At 48.1% G+C, this 22,532-nt stretch overlaps 1 protein-coding gene across 1 annotated transcript in view; it reads left to right on the forward strand.

Annotated features, from left to right (window-relative positions):
* LOC144725111 (protein phosphatase EYA1-like) overlaps positions 1 to 22,532 on the forward strand; it is a 63,273-nt gene that overhangs the window by 35,297 nt on the left and 5,444 nt on the right. Inside the window, exons 11-13 of the mRNA XM_078604582.1 lie at positions 17,377 to 17,435; positions 19,374 to 19,537; positions 20,527 to 20,641. Of these exons, the coding sequence (XP_078460708.1) occupies positions 17,377 to 17,435; positions 19,374 to 19,537; positions 20,527 to 20,641 (338 nt within the window). The remainder of the gene's footprint in view (positions 1 to 17,376; positions 17,436 to 19,373; positions 19,538 to 20,526; positions 20,642 to 22,532) is intronic.

Genomic DNA, 22,532 nt, shown 5'->3' on the forward strand with positions numbered 1-22,532 from the left:
GTTGCATCCATGGTTAAGATCAGCAGATAAGGGGAGGTCTGTGTCGGATGTGTAGGATTATGTTAAGGGTTACATTTGGGATTTGGGTCGAGTTTTGTGTAGATTCAGTCTATCCGTGCGAAGCGTTGTTTGATGTTATCTCAGTGGCTCTACCGAGTATTGTTGCAAATCAGTACGGTGTGTAATATTAAGTTGACGTTATGTGAAGTTGCATTGGTTATTTTAGGATTATTGGATGTTAATATACGTATTAATGTTTTGGAAGAAAATAGAAAAGGTGAAAATGTGCACGAACAAGGATGGAGAGATCCTTGCTTGGGATAACACCGAGAGACGGAAAGAACAAACGGAAATCTGCGACGCCAATTTGGCTGTACGGGATGACGGTGGATGAACGAGACTGGTGACACGATAGAAGCCAAAGGAGAGAACGTTGCCGACAGGACGTCTAACGCATTGGCGGAGTGCTGCGATCGGCCCCTGTGCAGGAGTAAGATCGATTGTGCCATTGCAGCTCCGATTAGCATTGGGAGGACTTCTTCCAGCAGTAAAATAGATCATGGCTTACGGTAATTGAGTGACGTGCAGCTCACTTTGTACAATTGAGGGGGGTTGGGGGTAGGTCAGGTGAGAATCTGAGAGACCCAACCCAGGACACTGCTGTGATCACAGTTCACAGTCATGAGGACTCTGCCGTGATCGCAGTTCACAATCACGAGGTCACTGCTGAGATCACAGTTCACAGACACGAGGACGCTGATCACACTTCACAGACACGAGGAGACTGCTGTGATCACAGTTCACAGTCACGAGGTCACTGCTGTGATCACAGTTCACAGACACGAGAACTCTGCAGTGATCACAGTTCACAGTCACGAGGACTCTGATCACAGTTCACAGTCACGAGGTCACTGCTGTGATCACAGTTCACAGACACGAGAACACTGCGGTGATCCCAGTTTGTGGGTTCACATTCTTCCATGCGGGAGCCTCCGAGTGTTCGTCTAATTAGTGTTGGGGCCCTTTCAGTCCTTTCCAAGAAGTCTCGACCACAACTCCTGTTTTGCCCCACTCCCTTGACATTTCCTTAAAACATTATTTAGCCACTTCAATTATTGGAAATTGTTGCCATGAGAATAAATAAATGAGACGAGCGGAAGTGGGTTTTTTTGTTTGTTAAATTATTAAATAAATGCAACATTTCAACCATCACCAACGAGGTCTCACCAGGAGTACCAACATCGTCACTGCATCAACATCACCACGATCAGTACCATAACCAGTACCATCACCACGATCAGTACCATAACCAGTACCATCACCACGATCAGTACCATAACCAGTACCATCACCACGATCAGTACCATAACCAGTACCATCACCACGATCAGTACCATAACCAGTACCATCACCACGATCAGTACCATGACCAGTACCATCACCACGACCAGTACCATAACCAGTACCATCACCACGATCAGTACCATAACCAGTACCATCACCACGATCAGTACCATAACCAGTACCATCACCACGATCAGTACCATGACCAGTACCATCACCACGACCAGTACCATAACCAGTACCATCACCACGATCAGTACCATAACCAGTACCATCACCACGATCAGTACCATAACCAGTACCATCACCACGATCAGTACCATAACCAGTACCATCACCACGATCAGTACCATAACCAGTACCATCACCACGATCAGTACCATAACCAGTACCATCACCACGATCAGTACCATAACCAGTACCATCACCACGATCAGTACCATGACCAGTACCATCACCACGACCAGTACCATAACCAGTACCATCACCACGATCAGTACCATAACCAGTACCATCACCACGATCAGTACCATGACCAGTACCATCACCACGACCAGTACCATAACCAGTACCATCACCACGATCAGTACCATAACCAGGACCATCACCACGACCAGTACCATAACCAGTACCATCACCACGATCAGTACCATAACCAGTACCATCACCACGATCAGTACCATGACCAGTACCATCACCACGACCAGTACCATAACCAGTACCATCACCACGATCAGTACCATAACCAGTACCATCACCACGATCAGTACCATAACCAGTACCATCACCACGATCAGTACCATAACCAGTACCATCACCACGACCAGTACCATAACCAGTACCATCACCACGATCAGTACCATAACCAGTACCATCACCACGATCAGTACCATAACCAGTACCATCACCACGATCAGTACCATAACCAGTACCATCACCACGATCAGTACCATAACCAGTACCATCACCACAACCAGTACCATAACCAGTACCATCACCACGATCAGTACCACAACCAGTACCATCACCACAACCAGTACCATAACCAGTACCATCACCATAACCAGTACCATCACCACGATCAGTACCATAACCAGTACCATCACCACGATCAGTACCATAACCAGTACCATCACCACGATCAGTACCATGACCAGTACCATCACCACGACCAGTACCATAACCAGTACCATCACCACGATCAGTACCATAACCAGTACCATCACCACGATCAGTACCATAACCAGTACCATCACCACGATCAGTACCATAACCAGTACCATCACCACGATCAGTACCATGACCAGTACCATCACCACGACCAGTACCATAACCAGTACCATCACCACGATCAGTACCATAACCAGTACCATCACCACGATCAGTACCATGACCAGTACCATCACCACGACCAGTACCATAACCAGTACCATCACCACAACCAGTACCATAACCAGTACCATCACCACGATCAGTACCATGACCAGTACCATCACCACGATCAGTACCATAACCAGTACCATCACCACGATCAGTACCATAACCAGTACCATCACCACGATCAGTACCATAACCAGTACCATCACCACGATCAGTACCATGACCAGTACCATCACCACGACCAGTACCATAACCAGTACCATCACCACGATCAGTACCATAACCAGTACCATCACCACAACCAGTACCATAACCAGTACCATCACCACGATCAGTACCACAACCAGTACCATCACCACAACCAGTACCATAACCAGTACCATCACCATAACCAGTACCATCACCACGATCAGTACCACAACCAGTACCACAACCACGAGCAGCAGCAGCAGCAGCATCACCAGCACCCAGACTATTTTCAGCACCACCATCACCAACAACATCACCTACAATATCACCACCCACATCTTCAGCATCAACACCACCACCACCGTAACAAGTACGACCACCACCAACACCACTGCCACCGTTACCTCCATAACCAGTACAATCACCACCACCAGCACCCCGTCCACCATGACCAGCACACCACCACCACCACCACCACAACCAGTTCGACCACCACCAACACCACTGCCACCACCCCGAGGGGACAATGGTCAAGTTAGTCCATCCATTGAGGCAGCGATTGACTGCCGTGACTCCCATCGCATTCCACCTCCACGTGGTCTCCCCACCGCGTGGACGCAGCCCGACTCAGCTGGAGCCAATTCAGTCAATTTTTTTTTGTGTTTCGATTTACAGGCAACTCCGCTCCCCCCCCGTGCTACACGGCCCTCTCCTGTGGGCTCCCTAAGCTCGCGCACGAGCAGTGCAGCTGCTTTTATTTTACATTTGGTGGCTTAACGACGGCAGGGGGTGGGTGGGTGGTGGGATGTGATGGGGTGGGGTGGGGAGGGGTGAGCGACCGTTTAAGGCGGGGGGGGGGGCGGGTCGTAGGGGTCGTGTGGGAGCCAGGCAGCTCGCCACGGCCACCCTGGTTAATACGGCGCGGGTGTATTGACCATAAACTACGCGCCGCCTTGCCTCACAGTGGACGTTAAAAGGTCGCGTGGCATCGTCCGGACAAGAGTTGCCCACGTGAGTCAGTGACACGGTCCAAAATATTTTTTTTTCGGAAATTAAAAAAATTTAGTCAATTGAGAGTAGATGGCAGCATTGTCCCCGACTGCAAAAAACTACTGTCGACCAGCCGACCATACCCATCAGCGTGACATAACGACTTCGTGGGGACATTGCCTGCTCTAAGAATGGCGCAAATAGCAGTCGTTACGGAGGTTGTGATTCGATTCGATCGGCTTTCGCGTGCGCCACCGCAGGCGTCAGCCAGCAGCGCTTTTGTCCGTGCAATCTCAAGAGACTCGCGCAACCACAGCGCTGCAGATGACCGTGGCACGGGCCCAGAATTAACACGAGGTGCTGGCGATTTTACCCACGATGCTTCGAGACTTGGAGCTACATGGCATCGCACTCAATCGGATTCATCGCTTATTTAATTTGAGCGCAAATGCTTCTGATCGTTGTCTCTGCCTCATCTAGCCGGTGTATATCGTTGTGCTAATTTGTCACCAATGATTTAAAAAATGTGATTGTTTCAAACAAATTAATACTTTTTCAGTTGTGTTCTCTTGGTCTTTGCCCTTGCAATGTCCTGCAATCCAGACCTCCATTGTAAAACAACAGACATAGTTTTCGATTTAAAGCTTTCGTGACTGCAGGGATTAATCTTCTTGGTTCTTTCGGTAAAGTCACGTAGAAGGGAAGTAATAAAATAATAAAAATAAAACATAATAAAACAATTCTCACGACGTTTCGGCTACAACGCAAGCAGCCGTCTTCAGGTGACGGCTGCTTGCGTTGTAGCCGAAACGTCGTGAGAATTGTTTTGTTATGTTTTATTTTTATTATTTTATTACTTCCCTTCTATGTGACTTTACCGAAAGAACCAAGAAAACAGACATAGTCTCAAAAGGATCTCACCTGACTGAAAGAACAACGATTACAACAACAACAACAAGAACTTACATTTGTAATACGCACGTAACAAACGTTCTCAGGAGTGCAGGGAAATCAATGAATTAAATTTCAACAAATGAATCCCGGTGTTGTTTTACATGGCCCATTTCACCACTGGACAATTCGTGTTTTTTTGTACTTGTTTTTTTTTTCTCCGCAAGCACTTAAACCCCACTTAGAGGCCACAGACAAATCCCCGCTTAGAACGCCTCTGTTGTGCAAACGCAAAGGACTTAAGTGGGCGACCGAAAAACATAATTGAGTCTCTTTTTTTCGCCAAGATTTTTTGCGCCTCGCTTCACACGGACCAAAGCGTTTAACTCACCTGGCTAAGCATTCGGCGAAGGCGGCAGCAGCTCAGTGCGACCCCCTCCCCCCCGTGCAGACAACAAAGGAGGAAAGGAAACTGGCAGGAGGTAGCAAGGCAATGGCATCCAACTGCACAACAGTAATCCGCACCTTGTAGACCAGGGGGTCGGCAAGACCTACGGCTCTGGAAGAGCTGCATGCGGCTCTTTAAGGACCGCTTAGTGGCGTTGTTTAGCAACGAGCCACCGTCCTGTAGCCACCGTCTCGTAGCCACTGACCCCCTGTGGTAGACCGTAGGTCAACTCGTTGTGCCTATGACCTTCCGACTTAATAGTGCCCCACACAAACTCGCGTGGGGCACCGCAGTGGCTTGATGTTATTTACATCGCCTGGTACGCAGGAGGTCGTGGGTTCAATCCCGAACCCTGAGCGCCTGTATATGTGGAGTTGTTCTCTCTCCCGTGGTCGCGTGGATTTTTCTGCAGGTCCTCCGGTTTCTCTCTCCACATTTGGAAACGTGCATTTCCAGTATTTCGCTGCGATACATTTCCGCGTGATGAGCCACTTCTTTGGGCTATCATTTGTGGCCTGGTCACTTCTGAAAAAGAGCTCTATACTCGAGTGAATGTTGCTATGCAATTGGTTTCCCAGCCTCCTTTGCCTCCTTTGCATGATGCTGCGCAAGTGGTACAGGCTATAGTTTATAGGTTGATAATTACGAGATAAACATTTGGTTAATTGTATGTCTGAGTTTTTCATATCCGGAAAGTAAACACTTTAGTGACCTCTGGACATGTCAATGATGCATTCGATCAAGGTCGATTTTTCTTACACTCACGATACACACACCGTATGTGTAAGAATCCCTTGTTTAAAAGCAAAAAGCAATGCGTATTGAAGGAGACGGTAAGTAGAACGCAACAGTGCGAAAGAGACAATCACGTGAGAAATAACACGAATTGAGATGGTCAAAGTGAGCCAAAATGTGAATTCAAACCACGACAACTCCGACGTGCGACCATTCATGGGGTGTCCACGAGTAGCGATCCCCCAGTCGGGCCAGGGTCGCTTCTGATAAAGAAATTGGTATAACAAAAATAATTTGATTGTATCTTCTTGGTTCTTTCGGTAAAGTCACGCAGAAGGGAAGTAATAAAATAATAAAAATAAAACATAATAAAATTATATTATATTATTATATTATTATATTATTTTATTATGTTTTATTTTTATTATTTTATTACTTCCCTTCTACGTGACTTTACCGAGAGAACCAAGAAGATGAATCCCTGCAGTCACGAAAGCTTTAAATCGAAAAGTAGATTGTAGTTTCATAGTCAGGCTGCATGAAGAGCACGGCTGTCTTCCTCGCAGTGCGAAACCCACCGTGAATATGCATCCAACCTCATCGGAGACTCCACCCTGCCGGTGCTCAGCGCCGCACAATGGCCCAGGTTACGCTCAATTTACCCGGGTTTCATTCACCTGGCTGATCGCGGCGGAGGAATTCACTCAAATCTCCGAGCGGGTCAAACTGGGGAAGCCTATTATTAGGGGGGGAGGGGGGGGTGGTAGAGAACATTCGTCGCTTGCCCCAACTGCAGCGCTGCGTGCGCTCAATGGAGTTGCGTGCCGTAAGTAGGAGCCGGGCAACACGGTGTCCCTCCCCCCATGGCCACCAGCAATTGGGGATCGGTGGGCACAGGAATGGCCCCATGGGCCGTCCCGACACCGCTGGCTCGGATCAGTGTCCCCCACGACTCATGCGAGTCACGCGGCTCCGCGGGCTTAGCCGCTTCACACTCTGTGCTCCCCCCCTCCATACGACCTCGCCGATCTGGAGGTGGACAAAAAATGAAATGTGGCTATCCCAGGTTTAAAAAAAATAGATATTCTTATTAATATGCAATTGTTTTACCGATGGACACTATTAACTGACCCCTGAGACGTCACACCTGGTTCTGAGGGCAGTCCAGATTAAAGGGAGTCACGTGACCTGCTTAAAAAGCCCGTTTATTGTCAGATTTAAAAATAATTTCTTTTGAACTGCTTTTGTGTTTAGTTTGTTTTCCTTCCCCACGCACCTTCGATTAGCACGGTCGGCCCAGTTCCAAATGTCACTCGCCACTGATGTTAACCGTGGCCAGAAATGGAATTCGGGTCACCCGGTTCATAGTGCAGTCGCCAACTACTGCACCACCGCTCCACCCATGAGGAGTGTGTGTAGCCAACTAAATAGTCGGACCTTGGCCCACCGCGGTAGGCTCCAGCGGCAATGAAGCCCTGCGTCCATGTATGTCTGAACGTGTGTACGTAGGCACGTGTGAACATATGTATTATGTTGACCTTTTGAACCGTACATAGCCAACCGTGCTAATCAGAGGTGCGGGGGAAGGACAACAAACTCAACACAAAAAGCAGTTCTGAAGTAAATGAGATTTCTATCGAGGTTTTAAAGTGCATAGCTCCAGTGGCTTCCTAATATCGGGAGGAAGAGCGTTCCAGACGGCCGCAGAAGCGCATCTGAAAGCGCGCGATGCGGAGACAGTTTTGTTCGACGGTTAGCCAACGGCCGCTGCAGCGAGGATGACCGGAGTTCGCGCGATGGTTTACGCTCCTTGACGAGATCAGCGAGGTACCGTGGTTCATTTGTGGCAAGCACTCTTTGTGTGCAATGAGTGTGATGACCTCATCACGTGTTCGTTGGGCAACCAGAAGCCAGTGCAGCTCAGCGAGCACCGGACGGGCATGGTCGAATCTTCCATTTCCCGCAAACGAACGCGTTACGGTGGTGCACTGAGCGTTTGCTTCTGGTAACGAGCATCACAATAATAATATTTATTTATACTGGAGGAATGCGATGAGCTATAAGCTTTTTTTATTACAGATGTCCAGTAGGGGCGGACAGGAACGTTACAACAACAAACAGTACAAGAAAGATGAACAAATCACCCAAACACACACACACAAATACAAAAACTAAACCACCCCCATCTTACCAGGCAAAGCCCATTGAGGTATTACATTAATTATTCAGAAGCGACCTGGCCACAAATGATAGCTCAACAAAGTGGCCGATCGTTTGGACATTTATAGCACCAAAGTAATCTAAATCATCTCAACGCGTGTTTCTAAAATGTGGAAGGAAATACCCGGAGGACCCGGAGAAAAAAAAATCCACGCGACCACGGGGAGAACATGCAAAACTCCAAATATACAGCAGCAGGCGTCAGGGTCGGGATCGAACCCCCGACCGCACGCATACCAGGCGAGGTAATTAACATCTCGCCACCGTGGCGCCCCTTTATTAAATAAAGTATATACGTTCATTTTATTTTAATACATTTTTAATTTTATTTTTATTTTCTATCTACGTGACTTTACCGAAAGAACCAAGAATACACATGAGTTCAAATTGCATCATCATCGATTCCCCGAGCTTCGGAGAACAGTCGTGCCGGAGTGGCTGCACCACCTGGAGCAAACTGGCCAAGTGCAACGTGCCCCCCACAATCCGCTATTTTGAAGAGAAAAAAGGGGGGCTCAGGGCTCGGGTCAAGGGCAGGCCAACTCTCTTGGGAACAATTAAGTCCTTATGTTCTCATTGGACTGCTGGGGCTAGTTTCACCTCTGACCTCTGCGCAATCAACATGTGGTCGCCTGCTGTGCGTTAAATGGTTCGCTCGCGGTCACACGCTAATGCAATCAACGCTGCGTCTGTGCGCGTGTGCACACGTCGCGTACGTGTGCGTGTAAACACGGCACACACATATTAAGATCCCCCGTGTAGCCTCAACAAGCTGTTGAGGCAAGTGCTGTTAGCGAGCACCTATGAAGGCCGGCACTGTGGCACACGAGGGCGTGGGTGGCCCACAGCACGCCCGAGTGGCGCTGTTTTTACACACCGCACCAGGTAGTATTCATTTGAGGCCGAGTCGACATAGGGGAGGCCCAGGACCGGTTCATATAATCGTCACTGGTGTCGTCGTCGCACACACACACACACGCGCACGCACACACGCTCGTGCGTTTCTCAAGCGCGTCTCAACGGTGGCTTTTGTTCTTCGATGGGGAGCACGATTTTGGCGTTGCTCATTCACTGATTTATAACCGCGTTATACATTCGCAACGCTTTTTTCTTTTACACAGCCGCACGCATTTTGTTTGTCCGAACGTGATGAATGTTCATTGTGTACGCGCAAGCGCCCGTTGATAAATGCCCTCGCTGTGACTATTTGTCACAATCATGGCCCCCACCTTCCTGCGAAAGGTTGGGGGCCCTACACAATGCGGCGCTGTGAGCCGTGCGTACTCTTTTCTTTTTTGTTTATCGTGCACCCCTCCGCAGAATTGGGCCACCAGCTCGCCCCGACTTATTTACAAGCCTGCGTCCGTTGGGCACTCGCGCTTTCGGGGGAAGGCTCGGAGCTGATTAGACATCGCGACTAAATCGCGACCTCGTACGAAGAGGACAAGGAACAGTTTTTTTTCAGCCCCCTAACTTACCCGGTTTTTTTTTAGGTAAGGCAAAACTCGGCGGTTTAATCTTTTTTGTTTTTAAGTCGTGGCATTTTCAAGGTAAGGGCAAGGCTTATTTGGTCGTGTGGCGCTTATATTTCTCACCGGTAAAGGGGCAAGAGAGGTGAGCCGTTTTGGCTGCGATTTTCTTTGAAACGATCGAGGCAGGATGTTGGCCGTCTGGATGCCTTGTACCCGGGCCCAGACAACATCTGTTTCCAATGCAAGCGAGCGGAGAGCCGCGTGTGCCAGGGGGAATCCGCGTCTCGGGGCCCAGCGCTCGTGCGCGCGGGAATTCACGTGCCCTACGCTGAAGCGACCCCGTGCGAAATGCAAACAAACAGCGGAGTTGTACAAAGTTACGTTTTGAGGGTTGTTATTTTTTTTTCCCCTCGTCCCTCGCCGCAATCCCCCTACTGAGTTGGGGTTCCCCCCCCCCCCTCCTGTTTGTACACCATCGTTTTTATTTTATTTTTTTACAGGGCAGGGGTTACTTTAGGCAATCGCCAGCAATCCGCGACTTTGCCGTGGCGTGTGGCGTAAAAAAGTGAAACTCTCCGGCGGGATATGGGGCCATCACAACGTTGAGCTCTCAGCGGAGGCAGCGGATGAAAGGGCGGATATTGACAACGGCACGTGCTCACGTACAGGCACACGACCTGCACTTGATATCACTGCTCTTTAAAACAACTGCGGAATCGATGATTTCTTACGCTCCGGAAAGTAAGACGCACCCCCGTGTTTGTGTCCGGTGTTAGACAGATCTGGTCACACAACCCTTCTGGATTACGATTCGCCACTCCCCCCGCCGCCCCCTAACTTTTGCTGTAATAAATAGGGAAATAAAGTACGTCTTATAATACGGAGAATACCGCGTTAATATTAACGAAGCAATTTGTTTACGAGCACGGATTTCGCGGAACAGGACAAATTATTGTTGGCTCGTAAACTCGGAGGCGAGGATTTCACAAAGAGTCGCTTGTTCGCCAGCGGATTTTGAGCTCCGGCTGTGAAAAGCCGATTTCAAAGCTGAAAACTTAAAATTCGCCGATTTTAAAAGCAACGTTTTGCAAACTTCGCAATCAACCAAAGGTGTTGTGCTCCGTGTGTGTGAATTCACAGAGTTCATAGAAATTTTCATTTGCTTGGCACACTTAAAAAATGTAACGATTTGGAAAGCACGCGTCTGTGACTCCTTTACCCTCACTTGGCGATATCGTCATTTTGGGATTTTTCAACCATACTTCACCGTATGAGTCGGTGTGAGTTCAGATGTAACTTTCCACTGACTTCACCTTCGACCGGGTATCGAGCCTGCCTTCAACGGGTTCAGAGCGTTGGCCACTGCGCCACCTCTGCCCCAAGGTAAATGGCCTTCATTTATAGCCAGATAAGAGCTCTTTGATAAGCAAAGTTAACATTTTAAAGATGGATGTTTTTTTTTACATATTTACAGCAAAACAGCAAACACATTCCAACGTGTAAACAATCATAAAGTCAGGGTTTGAAAGACGGGCAATAACACGAACGATAATTTAATTGAAAAATATTGTGGGTTTATTTTCTAACGCACTGGTGTGCTGTACTAGTAACGAATTGGCACCGTTTGTTTACGTGTCGGGTGGTGGTGGGTTTAACGACAAATTTATATTTATGCGATCTAACCACAGAAACCACTTATGGATAATATTGGTCGCGAAAGCCTACCTGTTAAACCAAGGATAATTGATTTGAAGCTTTTGCCTCTCTCTGCTTGTGTGTCTGTCTGTCTCCGTGTCTGTGTTGTGTGTCTCTTAGTTGTCTCTCTCTGCTTGTGTGTCTGTCTGTGTGTCTCTGTGTTGTGTCTCTCTCTGTGTGTCTATGTTGTGTGTCTCTCTCTGTGTCTCTGTGTTGTCTCTCTCTCTGCTTGTGTGTCTGTCTGTGTGTCTCCGTGTCTGTGTTTTGTCTCTCTCTCAAATGTAGTTCTACCTGATGACGACGGCTTGTGTTGCAATCAAAACGTCGTATTCTATTATTTAATTTATTTTCTCTCTACGTGACTTTACCGAAAGAACCAAACAGTAAGGATAATCGAGTTTGACTTTTGAATGGCTGAGTCCAAATCACCCTCGGCACGCCCCATCTCGCTCGGTGGCTCTCTTTTTTTTTTACGATCAGTGGAAACAAGAAAATGCTCGGTGTAGTCGGCACTTTGCTTCGTTCATCATTTCGTAATTTTTTTTTTTAACTTTGCTTTATGTAAACCCCCACCTCTCGCTCAATCTCTCGCTCACTCTCCCGGTCACTCTCTCGCTCACTCTCTCGCTCACTCTCGGTCACTCTCTCGGTCACTCTCTCGCTCACTTTCACGCTCACTCTCTCGCTCTCTCTCTCGCTCACTCTCTCGCTCACTCTCTCGCTCACTCTCTCGGTCACTCTCTCGCTCACTCTCTCGCTCACTCTCTCGGTCACTCTCTCGCTCACTCTCTCGCTCACTCTCTCGCTCACTCTCTCGCTCTCTCTCTCGCTCTCTCTCTCGCTCACTCTCTCGCTCACTCTCTCGGTCACTCTCTCGCTCACTTTCACGCTCACTCTCTCGCTCACTCTCTCGCTCACTCTCTCGGTCACTCTCTCGCTCACTCTCTCGCTCACTCTCTCGGTCACTCTCTCGCTCACTCTCTCGCTCACTCTCTCGCTCACTCTCTCGCTCTCTCTCTCGCTCTCTCTCTCGCTCACTCTCTCGCTCACTCTCTCGCTCACTCTCTCGCTCACTCTCTCGCTCACTCTCGCTCACTCTCTCGCTCTCTCTCTCGCTCTCTCTCTCGCTCACTCTCTCGCTCACTCTCTCGCTCACTCTCTCGCTCACTCTCTCGCTCACTCTCTCGCTCACTCTCTCGCTCACTCTCTCGCTCTCTCTCGCTCTCTCTCGATCTGCACGCAGCCTGTCTCGCAGTCTGACGGCCTCCGACGGGTAGCTCATATCAGCATGCAGAGCTCCCCGTCATCTGCCACCGAGCACACGGCCTCCTCCATCACCCACTGCTCCTTGAAGGCCGGCACGGCGTGGGTCAGCCGCACATGGCGGAACTCCAGCCACACCCTGGCTCTGACCAGAGCGCGGAAGATGGCCAGGCTGCTGGCTGGACGTTTCCCCTCCAGGGCCACCAAGCCAAGCGGGATTTTAAGAGTGGCAAGCACTGAAGAGGAAACCACAGGGGATGATCAGGCATTGTAGACGCGGGGGGGGGGGGCTGCAGAGATGGCCTGGAGATGGCTGTGCTCAGCGTTACACCCCTCGGATGTTTGTGGGTTCTTCTCTGGGCACTCCGGGGTTCCCTCCCACGTGCGGAAACACTCACTCGATGGTTTTGGCCAATTGTCTCGAGGCGCCGTGCGGCGTTCCTGGATCCAAGACAGGGGGGCAGACTTTGCCGAACGCGGGGAAATTGCATTTCCCATGTGGGAATTGGCGTTTTTTATTTTTGGCGATGGACGCTACCAAGCCAAACCACGCACCAACATCACGTTCACCATTCACAAAGTGAACAAAACTGCACGAACCGGAGGAGAGAATACAAAAGTCTTCGACAAATGTCTGACAGTCCGTGGGGATGGAGAGGGTTGACGGGCGTCCATCAGTGTCTTCTCATCACTTGCCCCGACGGTCTGTTAGAGGCTGTACGGGGAATCTTTGTCTCGTCTATGGGTCCGAACGTGGCTGATGAGGCCGATCGAGGCTCGAGCACGAGCGGAGGACGGGTGGCCCTGGGCTACCGATTTGATCTGCGACCGCGCTGTAAAAGAATGTAAAACAATACAAACGCATAATGTGCGTGCTCATAATGTACGTTGACTTAGTAATCCCCCCCCCCCCCCACCACTTTGCGCAAGAGCGCAGAAGCGTGGTCACCACATCTACGCCTCGATATAACGAACGAAACAGGTGGACTTCTCCACAAATCTGGCTCTCGCCTGATGAAGCTAGTTGTAATTACTGGCGAAACGTCGTACTCAGATTGTAAATGTTGTGGCTTGGCTCTCCAACACACCTGTGTGCTGTACTAGTGACGAATTGGCCACGTTCTGTTTACGTGACAACCATTACTAGTTGGCCGTGTCGGGTGGTGGCGGGTTTTAACGACACTTTTATATATTTACGCGATCTAACCCAAAAAACCTCCATACGCAAGTCAGGAATATGAATGCCAATCTACAATCGTGTTTAGACTCGAATCGCAGCCACGGATTGCAACAATTCGTAGACGAACCATTGCAATCCCCTCGCAGATGGGCAGACGTAGAGGTTGAGGATTGCTGCCAAACCATCGACTCAGCACTGAAAGGGAGTTTGTGCCTCAACCCAGTAGTGCCACCTCTTGGCCAGTAACAATAACGCGGGGATTATTCCCGTCGCGTCCGAATGCGGGTGATCGCCTGTCACAGAAGTCGCAACCGGGTACCCGATACCCGTACCCTACCCGATACCCGGCTACCCGTACCCGGCCGGGTAGGGGTACGGGTAGCCGTTTGTGACCCTGGTGTGGCCGGGTACAGGTAAGGAATCAAAACCCGTTTGCGACCTCTGCTCTGTGAACACAACAAACCCCATTGCTCCCATTTCACTTCGTGGGCATGTTGAGCGATTCATCGGTTCATCAAAGCCTCGCCTCTTCTCTTCCTCTTCCCCCCCCCATACCCTTTCCTATCAACCTACGCACCCCTTCCCTCCATTGTTGGTCACCCATTCCTCCTTGCCATTTAAAACAAATATTTGTTTCATATTCTTTGGGGTTTTTTTCGGTAAAGTCACGTAGGTAAAAAATTTAAACTAAAATTAATAAAAGTTAAATAAAAATCACTGTAATTTTTATTTTACTTTTCTTAATTTTACTTTAAAATTTTTATAAAATCACAGTGATTTTTATTTTACTTTTATTCATTTTAGTTTAAATGTTTTACCTACATGACTTTACCGAAAAAACCCAAGAATATGAATCCTTGCAGTCACGAAAGTTTCAAATCTAGAAATATTTGTTCATCCAATCTTGATTTGTAGCTTTCGTGACTGCAGGAATCCATACTCTTTGGTTCTTTCGGTAAAGTCACGTAGGTAGAAAAATAATAGATCACGACGTTTTGATCGCAACACAAGCCGTCATCATCTGGTGGAACAGGAGAACTCCTCTTCTTGGTTCTTTCAGTAAAGTCACGTAGAAGGGAAATAATAAAATAATAATACATTTACCCGTAAAAACAACGTTTTTCACTATAAATCCTTTATATGCGTGTTCAATGGGCCACAACCCAGCCCACATTGGTCTTTGAAACGGGCGGCTAGAGTCCTCTCGTCCTCTGGCTTGAGATGGCTGCCACCTATGGGTCAGATGATTGCCTGCCACCATTAAGCAATTGGTAATTAAATATAATTTATTTTTTCCTAAAAAGTGTAAAATTTTGGAGAAAAAAATGTCACGAAAATAAATTGTCACGCACAACGAGTCTGTGTGCAAAATGTCAGCTCGATTGGATCACGGGAAGTGGGTTAAAAAACGACCGAAAGATTTGCACGGTCGTAAGCGCGCAAGCAAGCAAGCAAGTGAACTTAATATAAAGGATTTAAAAATAAAACATAATAAAATACAATTCTCACGACATTTAGGCCACAACGCAAGCAGCCGTCCTCAGGTGAAGAACAGGTCTGTCGGAAAGACAGCGTCTGACCTGTTCTTCACCTGAGGACGGCTGCTTGCGTTGTGGCCGAAACGTCGTGAGAATTATTTTATTATGTTTTATTTTTATTATTTTATTATTTCCCTTCTACGTGACTTTACCGAAAGAACCAAGAAGATAAATCCCTGCAGTCACGAAAGCTTTAAAAGGAGAATTCCTGTTCTATCTGTTCCACCTGACGACGGTGGCTTGTGTTGTGATCGAAACGTCGTGATCTGTTATTTTTTAGTTTATCCAGTTTTTTTATTAAATGAAAGTTAAGCGCCTCGATCAAAGGACGCGCTGTGAATATAAAATAAGATGCAATTTTTTTGTTTTACACTGAACGATACGCGCAGTGGCCCAACGGTAGCACGTCCGTCGCTTGTTGCAGCGGCGCGCGGTTCCATTCCGGCAGGCAGCCCTGGTTATTGCTGCGGCGTGCGTTAACCGTATCTTTAGCGCTCACTCACGGTGAGCGTTAAAGATCCCCTGGCGTCATTCGAAGCGAGTAAATCCATTGTGTGCCGAATACCAAACGTACAAAATCACTGCTATTAACAACAATTCAAATTTATAATGCGCATTCCATCCTACGATCCCAATGCGTGTTTGAGAACGCACGCGTTTGTAAATTCTATGCGTGGCATCGGGCACAAGGATGTCAATAGCAGTTCTGTGATGTAACGGCGCCATTTTCTGGCACAAGGTGGTGCACTAGTTACTGTGAGAGTTCTGAGTGTAAAAAAACATCTATCCATGGAACCTTTTTTCCAGTATCCAAAATGATAAAATAATGAAAAATAGGTTTCCCCCTTTCTGCCAATAAAACAGGAGGCGTTCAGATGTTCAAACACCAAATAGATCCCTTTTTTTCAAGGCATCAAGTCTGCATTGACCACACGTACTTAGAGCATCGATAGAACTGATTGACACGAGCTAGAAGTGTTCTGATAGTGCCTTGTCTTCGTGCTGTTCGCCTTTTGGCGTTCTCTGGTCTAACACTGCTGAGACTAGGCCATAGAGGAGGCTGTCTCTGGCGTAGGCCAATCAGTTTCAAAGACAATGCCCATATATTATCAGAGCGTGTTTGTGCACGTTATGTCACAATTATGTGTGTTTAATGCAGACTTTATGTCTTTGCAAAATATATTTATTTGGTGTTTGAACATCTTAACACCTCCTGTTTTATTGCCAGAATGGGGGGAAAAAATTCCGTCTCGCGCCACGACGCCTGCAGCACAATCGGAATGTAAGCGTGAGGAAAAACATCAAACAGAAGGAGCGTGAAAACAATTGTAGCTCTTCGACGCGTTGTCAGGCCCTACCCACCATTGGCGGAGCCAGGATTTCCAGGTAGGGTGGGGGGGGGCAACCCCTCCAGCAATGAAAAATGATAGAGGAGTTGTTAGGAAGTAAGGACTTGTCCCTTGACTTTTTATTCGACGCGTGTGCGGCGATGTCGAATTCGCGCTCGCTGAAGGTGAATGCCTTCAGGGAAGTCGTGTACTGTATACGCAACTGCACACAATTATGTGAGTCACTTATAACCGCTTTGCCGTTACTTATTGCCAATTATGGACGCAGACTATTGTCCTATCATCTCATAGAGTCCCTGGCACGTAGTAATATGCTACACAGTGGCAGTGGGGGTCGCAAAATGCCGATTTATTACTAATAAACCCCAATGATTCGATCGAAATGAGGGATTTCGATCGGATCATTGGGGGGGCACGTACCACCCCACCCCCCACTGGCTCCGCCAGTGCTACCCGCGCGTGTCGTTCGGCACGATGTCCGACGTTTCGCTCCAAGTTCCGCGACCTTCCTCGGGAACTGCTCGTGCCAAACGGCACGCGGTACAAACCCGGCAGCACATCGGAGCGCTGTGCAGCGCAACACCGAACACCGTGGCGGCCGTGAAGACGAGGAAAACAATTCTTGCCGTGTGTTTCATTTCATCGAAGTGATGCGTGCTGTGCTTTCTTTTCTGTCTTTGAGGAGTGTGACCAGTCCCACATAGACGACGTCTCGGCAGACGACAACGGGCAAGACCTAGGGTGAGTGAGGCATTCACCCCCCCATCCACAGTCCAGCGCCGCACATCCGACTTGCCAGAGAGTTATAGGCGGATATGTGAACGGGTCAGATGTGTGAACGTCAATACACGATGACAGTTACTGCGCTGCTTGTGGGCGGTTAATTGGTCAGGGCATACATGTGAATACGTGCCACGGTCGGATATGCGACGTACTGTATTAAAACTAACACGTAGGCTTTCGCGACCAATATTATTCATAATCAACGTTTTTGGGTTTAGATCGCGTTATTTATAAATGTGTCGTAACCCTCCACCACCCGACACGGCCAATCAGTAAAAAAAAAAGTGTCACGTTGACAAAAGACAAATAGTTCACTGCTTTAGCCCACCGGTGTGTTGAAGCGCGAAACCACAACATTTACAATTTGAGTACGACGTTTCGCTGGTAATTGCATCCAGCATCATGATGATGCTGGGCTAAAGCAGTGAACTATTTATCTTTTGTCAACGTGACACTTTTTTTACTGATTGGCCGTGTCGGGTGGTGGAGGGTTATGACACATTTATAAATAACGCGATCTAAACCCAAAAACGTTGATTATGTATTAAAACTATGAACTATTTTTTTATTTTACCAGATGAGGCCCATTGAGCTATAAGCTGTTTTTTTAGAAGCGACTTGTCCACAAATGATAGCTCACCGAAGCGTGTCAATGTATAGCAGCCAAATACTCTAGACACTTGATGTTGATTCTCAACGTGGAGGGGGAATCCAGAGGACACGGAGAAAAATCCACGCGACCACGGGGAGAGAGACACGCAAACTCCACACGTACAGGCGTCAGGTCGGGATGGAACCCACGACCTCCTGCATACGGGGCGAGGTAGTTAACATCTCGCCACCGTGGCGCCCTTGTTCCAACTGCCCGGCTGAACCTGCCCGAACTTCCGCTGCCGATTGGCCACCTGCGCCTTGGCGAAAGCCTCTCAACGTAGCGTAAACGTTCGGCGCGTAGTGATGCACCCGTGCACCACAATCCCGCTCGACGTGTGACGCCAGGCAGTCGAATCGTGACCCACAATCTCAGCAGCGCCAGCTCGGGCCAGTGAGCCGCTCTGCCACCTCAAACAGTGGGAATACATAAAAGTGTCTCGGTTGCGGCCACATTTTAAAACGCTGCGGTATTTATTATGCGTGTAGGATTTAATATCTTTATTGTGGTAGTAGTGGGAATAATAATGCTAAACAACGAACATTTGTTGATGATTGTATGATGGCTCTTGGTGGTGGTGGTGGTGGTGGTTTGGAGACGATGCAAAAGCGCAAGCCGTCTGGAACGCTCTTCCCTCCAATATGAGAAAGCCACTGGAGCTATGCACTTTTCAAATCTCGATTGAAAACTCATTCCTTTAAAACTGCTTTTTTGCATTTAGTTTGTTGGTCTTTCCCCCGCACAACCTATTAGCACGGTTTGCTACGTACGGTGCAAAACAAGTTCAGCATACAAGGTGCTTCAAAAAATGTTAACACTTATATGGGACGATCTTTTGTAATGGGAAAAATGAACGGCTAATGCTACACTTTAACACGATAACAAAAGTATTTTAATAGCTTCAAAAAGTCAAAGGGTCTCCACTTGTTCGTCATCATTGTCAACGCATGCCTGGAATCTTCTCCAGGTGGTCTCCAGAGCCCGGAGGCACACTGCTTGCGGCGTTGTTGCAAATTCTCGGAAGTGTTTTTTTTTAAGCACCCTGTACATTCCAGAGAGGTCACCCCTATTCAAAAAAACACTGCGCTCTGACAAAATGTATTTTTGCTACATTATGGCCCGCGATGTAAATGCCGGTATTATTATTCACACTTACTACTATTGACGGTTGCCGGATTGTAACGATGGAAATGAGAGTGACGGTGGTGACGATGGTGACGACGGTGATCCTTCCCCGCCGGCAGGACGTACAACTTTGCGACGGACGGGTTCTGCACGGCGAGCGGCAGCGGCGGGGGTCTCTGCGTCGCCACGGGCGTGCGCGGTGGGAGCGAGTGGATGAGAAAGCTTGCCTTCCGCTACCGGCACATCAAGGATATTTACAACACCTACAAGAACAACCTGCCAGGCGCGCACGCTCGCTCTCGCTCACCGCCGCGTTACCGCTCACCACGCGCGCAAACAGACCGTCGCACCTCCGAGTCGCGCGGTTCAGAATTGGAATTATTTATGCTGGAGGAATCCAGTGAGCTATACAGCTCTTTTTACAGGTGTCGAGTAGACATCTGTGAACCTCTACTGGTTGGCTACGTACGGCGTGAAAGAAGTTCAACATACATTCACTATTTTTTTTTAAGCTTTCGTGACTACAGAGATTCATATTCTTGGTTCTTTCAGTATATTGTTTTATTATTTTATTATTTCCCTTCTACGTGGCTTTACCGAAAGAACCAAGAATATACACACACTAAGTTTGGTTTCTCACTTAATTTGACTTATTGCAGCTCTGAGAATTAGGATTTTTGTTCAGTTTTTTTTTTACCTTGCACGGGGCTTGTGAAATGTGTGTCCTTGGTGTGTTCTCCCTCGCCGACTGAGTGGAGCCGCCTCGACACAAGACTCGGCCTCGTAGGATCATTCTTATCCAGTCAAACATCTCCTCCTCCTCTGTGTTACTCTCCACGCACGTGCGCAGAGGCCGGGCCGGCCAGCCACACCGTCTCCGGCATTGCTCACAGATTTCTCTTTGCGGCGTGTGGCGACGCACGCCCGCATGCACAATTTAAACGTTATTTTGCGGCTATAAATTTCTACACGATAAGCCACTTCATTGAGCCATCACTTGTGGCCAGGTCGCTTCTGAAAAAGAAGCTAATAGCTCAGTGGGCTTTACCTGGTACAAAAAAAAGTTTAGTTTTATGTGTATATATTTAAAAGATGTTTACCTTTCCTATACTTTGCACTCCTATTGTTATTGTATAATTTGTTCTGACGTTTTGACCTGTCCCTACTGGACAACTGTGAAAAAGAGCTCATCGGATTCCTCCAGTAGAAATAAATATTCCGATTCACGATTTTGATTAACGTAGAATTATGCTTCGCTTACTCCTGCTGCAGGTCTGCTTGGGCCGGTGAAGGGCGAGTCGTGGCTGCAGCTGCTGCCCGAAATCGAGAACCTCACCGAGTCGTGGCTCATGCTGGCCCACAAGTGCCTGTCGCTCATCCACTCCAGGTGCGTGCACAGTCACAGCGCCGCTGCGAGCGGTTTTAAAATCTGTCGTCGTTGTCGTGACGGAACTGGGGTTCTACACTTGTGAGTGTAGTTTGTTTTCTTTTTATTATGTACACCGCTTTGAGATAAAACCAAAAACTATTTGTATTTCACCAGGTAAGGCCTATTTATTTATTTATTTCACCAGGTAAGGCCCAGAAGCAACCTGGCCACGAATGATATCTCAATGACGTGGATTATCACGCGGAAATGTATAGCAGCCAAATACTCTAAACGCATGATTCTAAATGTGGAGGGGAAAACTGGAGGAGCCCGAGAAAAATCCGCGCGACCACGGGGAGAACATGCAAACTCCGATATACAGCGGGCGTCAGGGTCGGGATCGAACCAAAGATCTTCTGTATAGCAGGCGAGGTAGTTAACATCTCACCACCGCGGCGCCCCATATTATGATGTGAAAGGCGCTTTATAAAATAGATGTTACCATTATTATGATAGGGTTGCCAGGATGTGGAGATCGGAATAAGTTTTATTTCCACGAGTAAACCCCATTGAGGTCTTTGAGGGCAACTTGGTCAGCAGACAACAACGGGGATACTCCGGTATATCATACGGTGTAATGTCGACGATACGATAACCATCATATCCATTTTACAATAAATCATGACGTTGTGATTATCATTGCTCACCCCTCTTAGGGGCCGTCCATAAATGACGTCACGCGATTTTGGACGATTTTTTTACCCCCCCCCCCCCTTCGTCACACGGCGTCACAAAAAGTCAGACGTCACAAAGCTCTGCCCCCCTCCAAAAAAATAATATAAAACACGCTTCAAATCACTTAACTATTGTCATTGTAGTGCGTATTTAATGTGGCGCTGCACTCTGATGTTGTAGGAGAAAACATTTATTAAAAAGTATATTTAACTAAGTAGAACGTGTTGTCTATATTTATTTAAAGTTGCGCATTTTGATGTGACGTCACATTTCTGAAACCTCCCCCCCTCTCGTCACACATCGTCACAAATTTCTGACCCCCCCCCCCCCCCCAGGTGCAATACGTCATTTATGGGCGGCCCCTTACCTCTGACTCCTAACTCCTCGCATTATTTAATATACACCCAGCTTGGCAATAATGACTGAAAACATCCCCCGTGTAGCCTTTAACAGACTATTGGAGGAAGTTTCTGTGAGCGAGCACACGTGAAGGCCGGCACGGTGCATGAGGGGGTGCGTGGCCAGCACCACGCCTGGCCGCTTTGTCTCCCTCGTGGCGATGTTTACACACCACACCAGGCACTCATTTGAGTCGACCTAAGGAGAGGCCAACCTGCATCAGTTCAGATATGCGCTACTATGATTGCTCCGGAGCTGGAATCGAACTCGTGTGGCCGGGTTCGTAGTGCAGCGCGCTAACTGCTACACTACCGCTCCCAATGCACGCGCACACACACACACACGCGTACAAAAAACGATGACATTAACTTTGGTTTCTTAATTAATTTGCCTTTTTGCAGCTCTGAGAATTAGGATTTGTTTTTGTTTGCCCTTGAACTGGGCGTGTGAGAGGGTTGATCCCTCGCGGACTCAGCCACCACAACACAAAGATCGGCCTCGCAGGATCATTTGTGTCCAGTCAAACATTTCCTCCTCCCCCCCCCCCACCTCTCTATCTGAGTGCTGCACACATTTGAGAATGGGTATTAAGCAAAATAAAAGGGTCAACAATGCCTAACGTCCAGCCTCTGGTTCAATTGCCAATAATCATCGGCCGTGATCAATCCACTGCTGGATGAAGGCCTCCCCACAAGTCGTCGCCATCCCCTGCGTGAAAATAAAAAAAACTTTTTTCTTCTCAAAAAAATTAAGCATTCTCTGAAACGGACGTTGA

This window comes from Lampetra planeri, chromosome 22, assembly GCF_965212315.1.
Source record: "Lampetra planeri chromosome 22, kcLamPlan1.2.h2, whole genome shotgun sequence".
Classification (NCBI taxonomy): domain Eukaryota; kingdom Metazoa; phylum Chordata; class Hyperoartia; order Petromyzontiformes; family Petromyzontidae; genus Lampetra; species Lampetra planeri.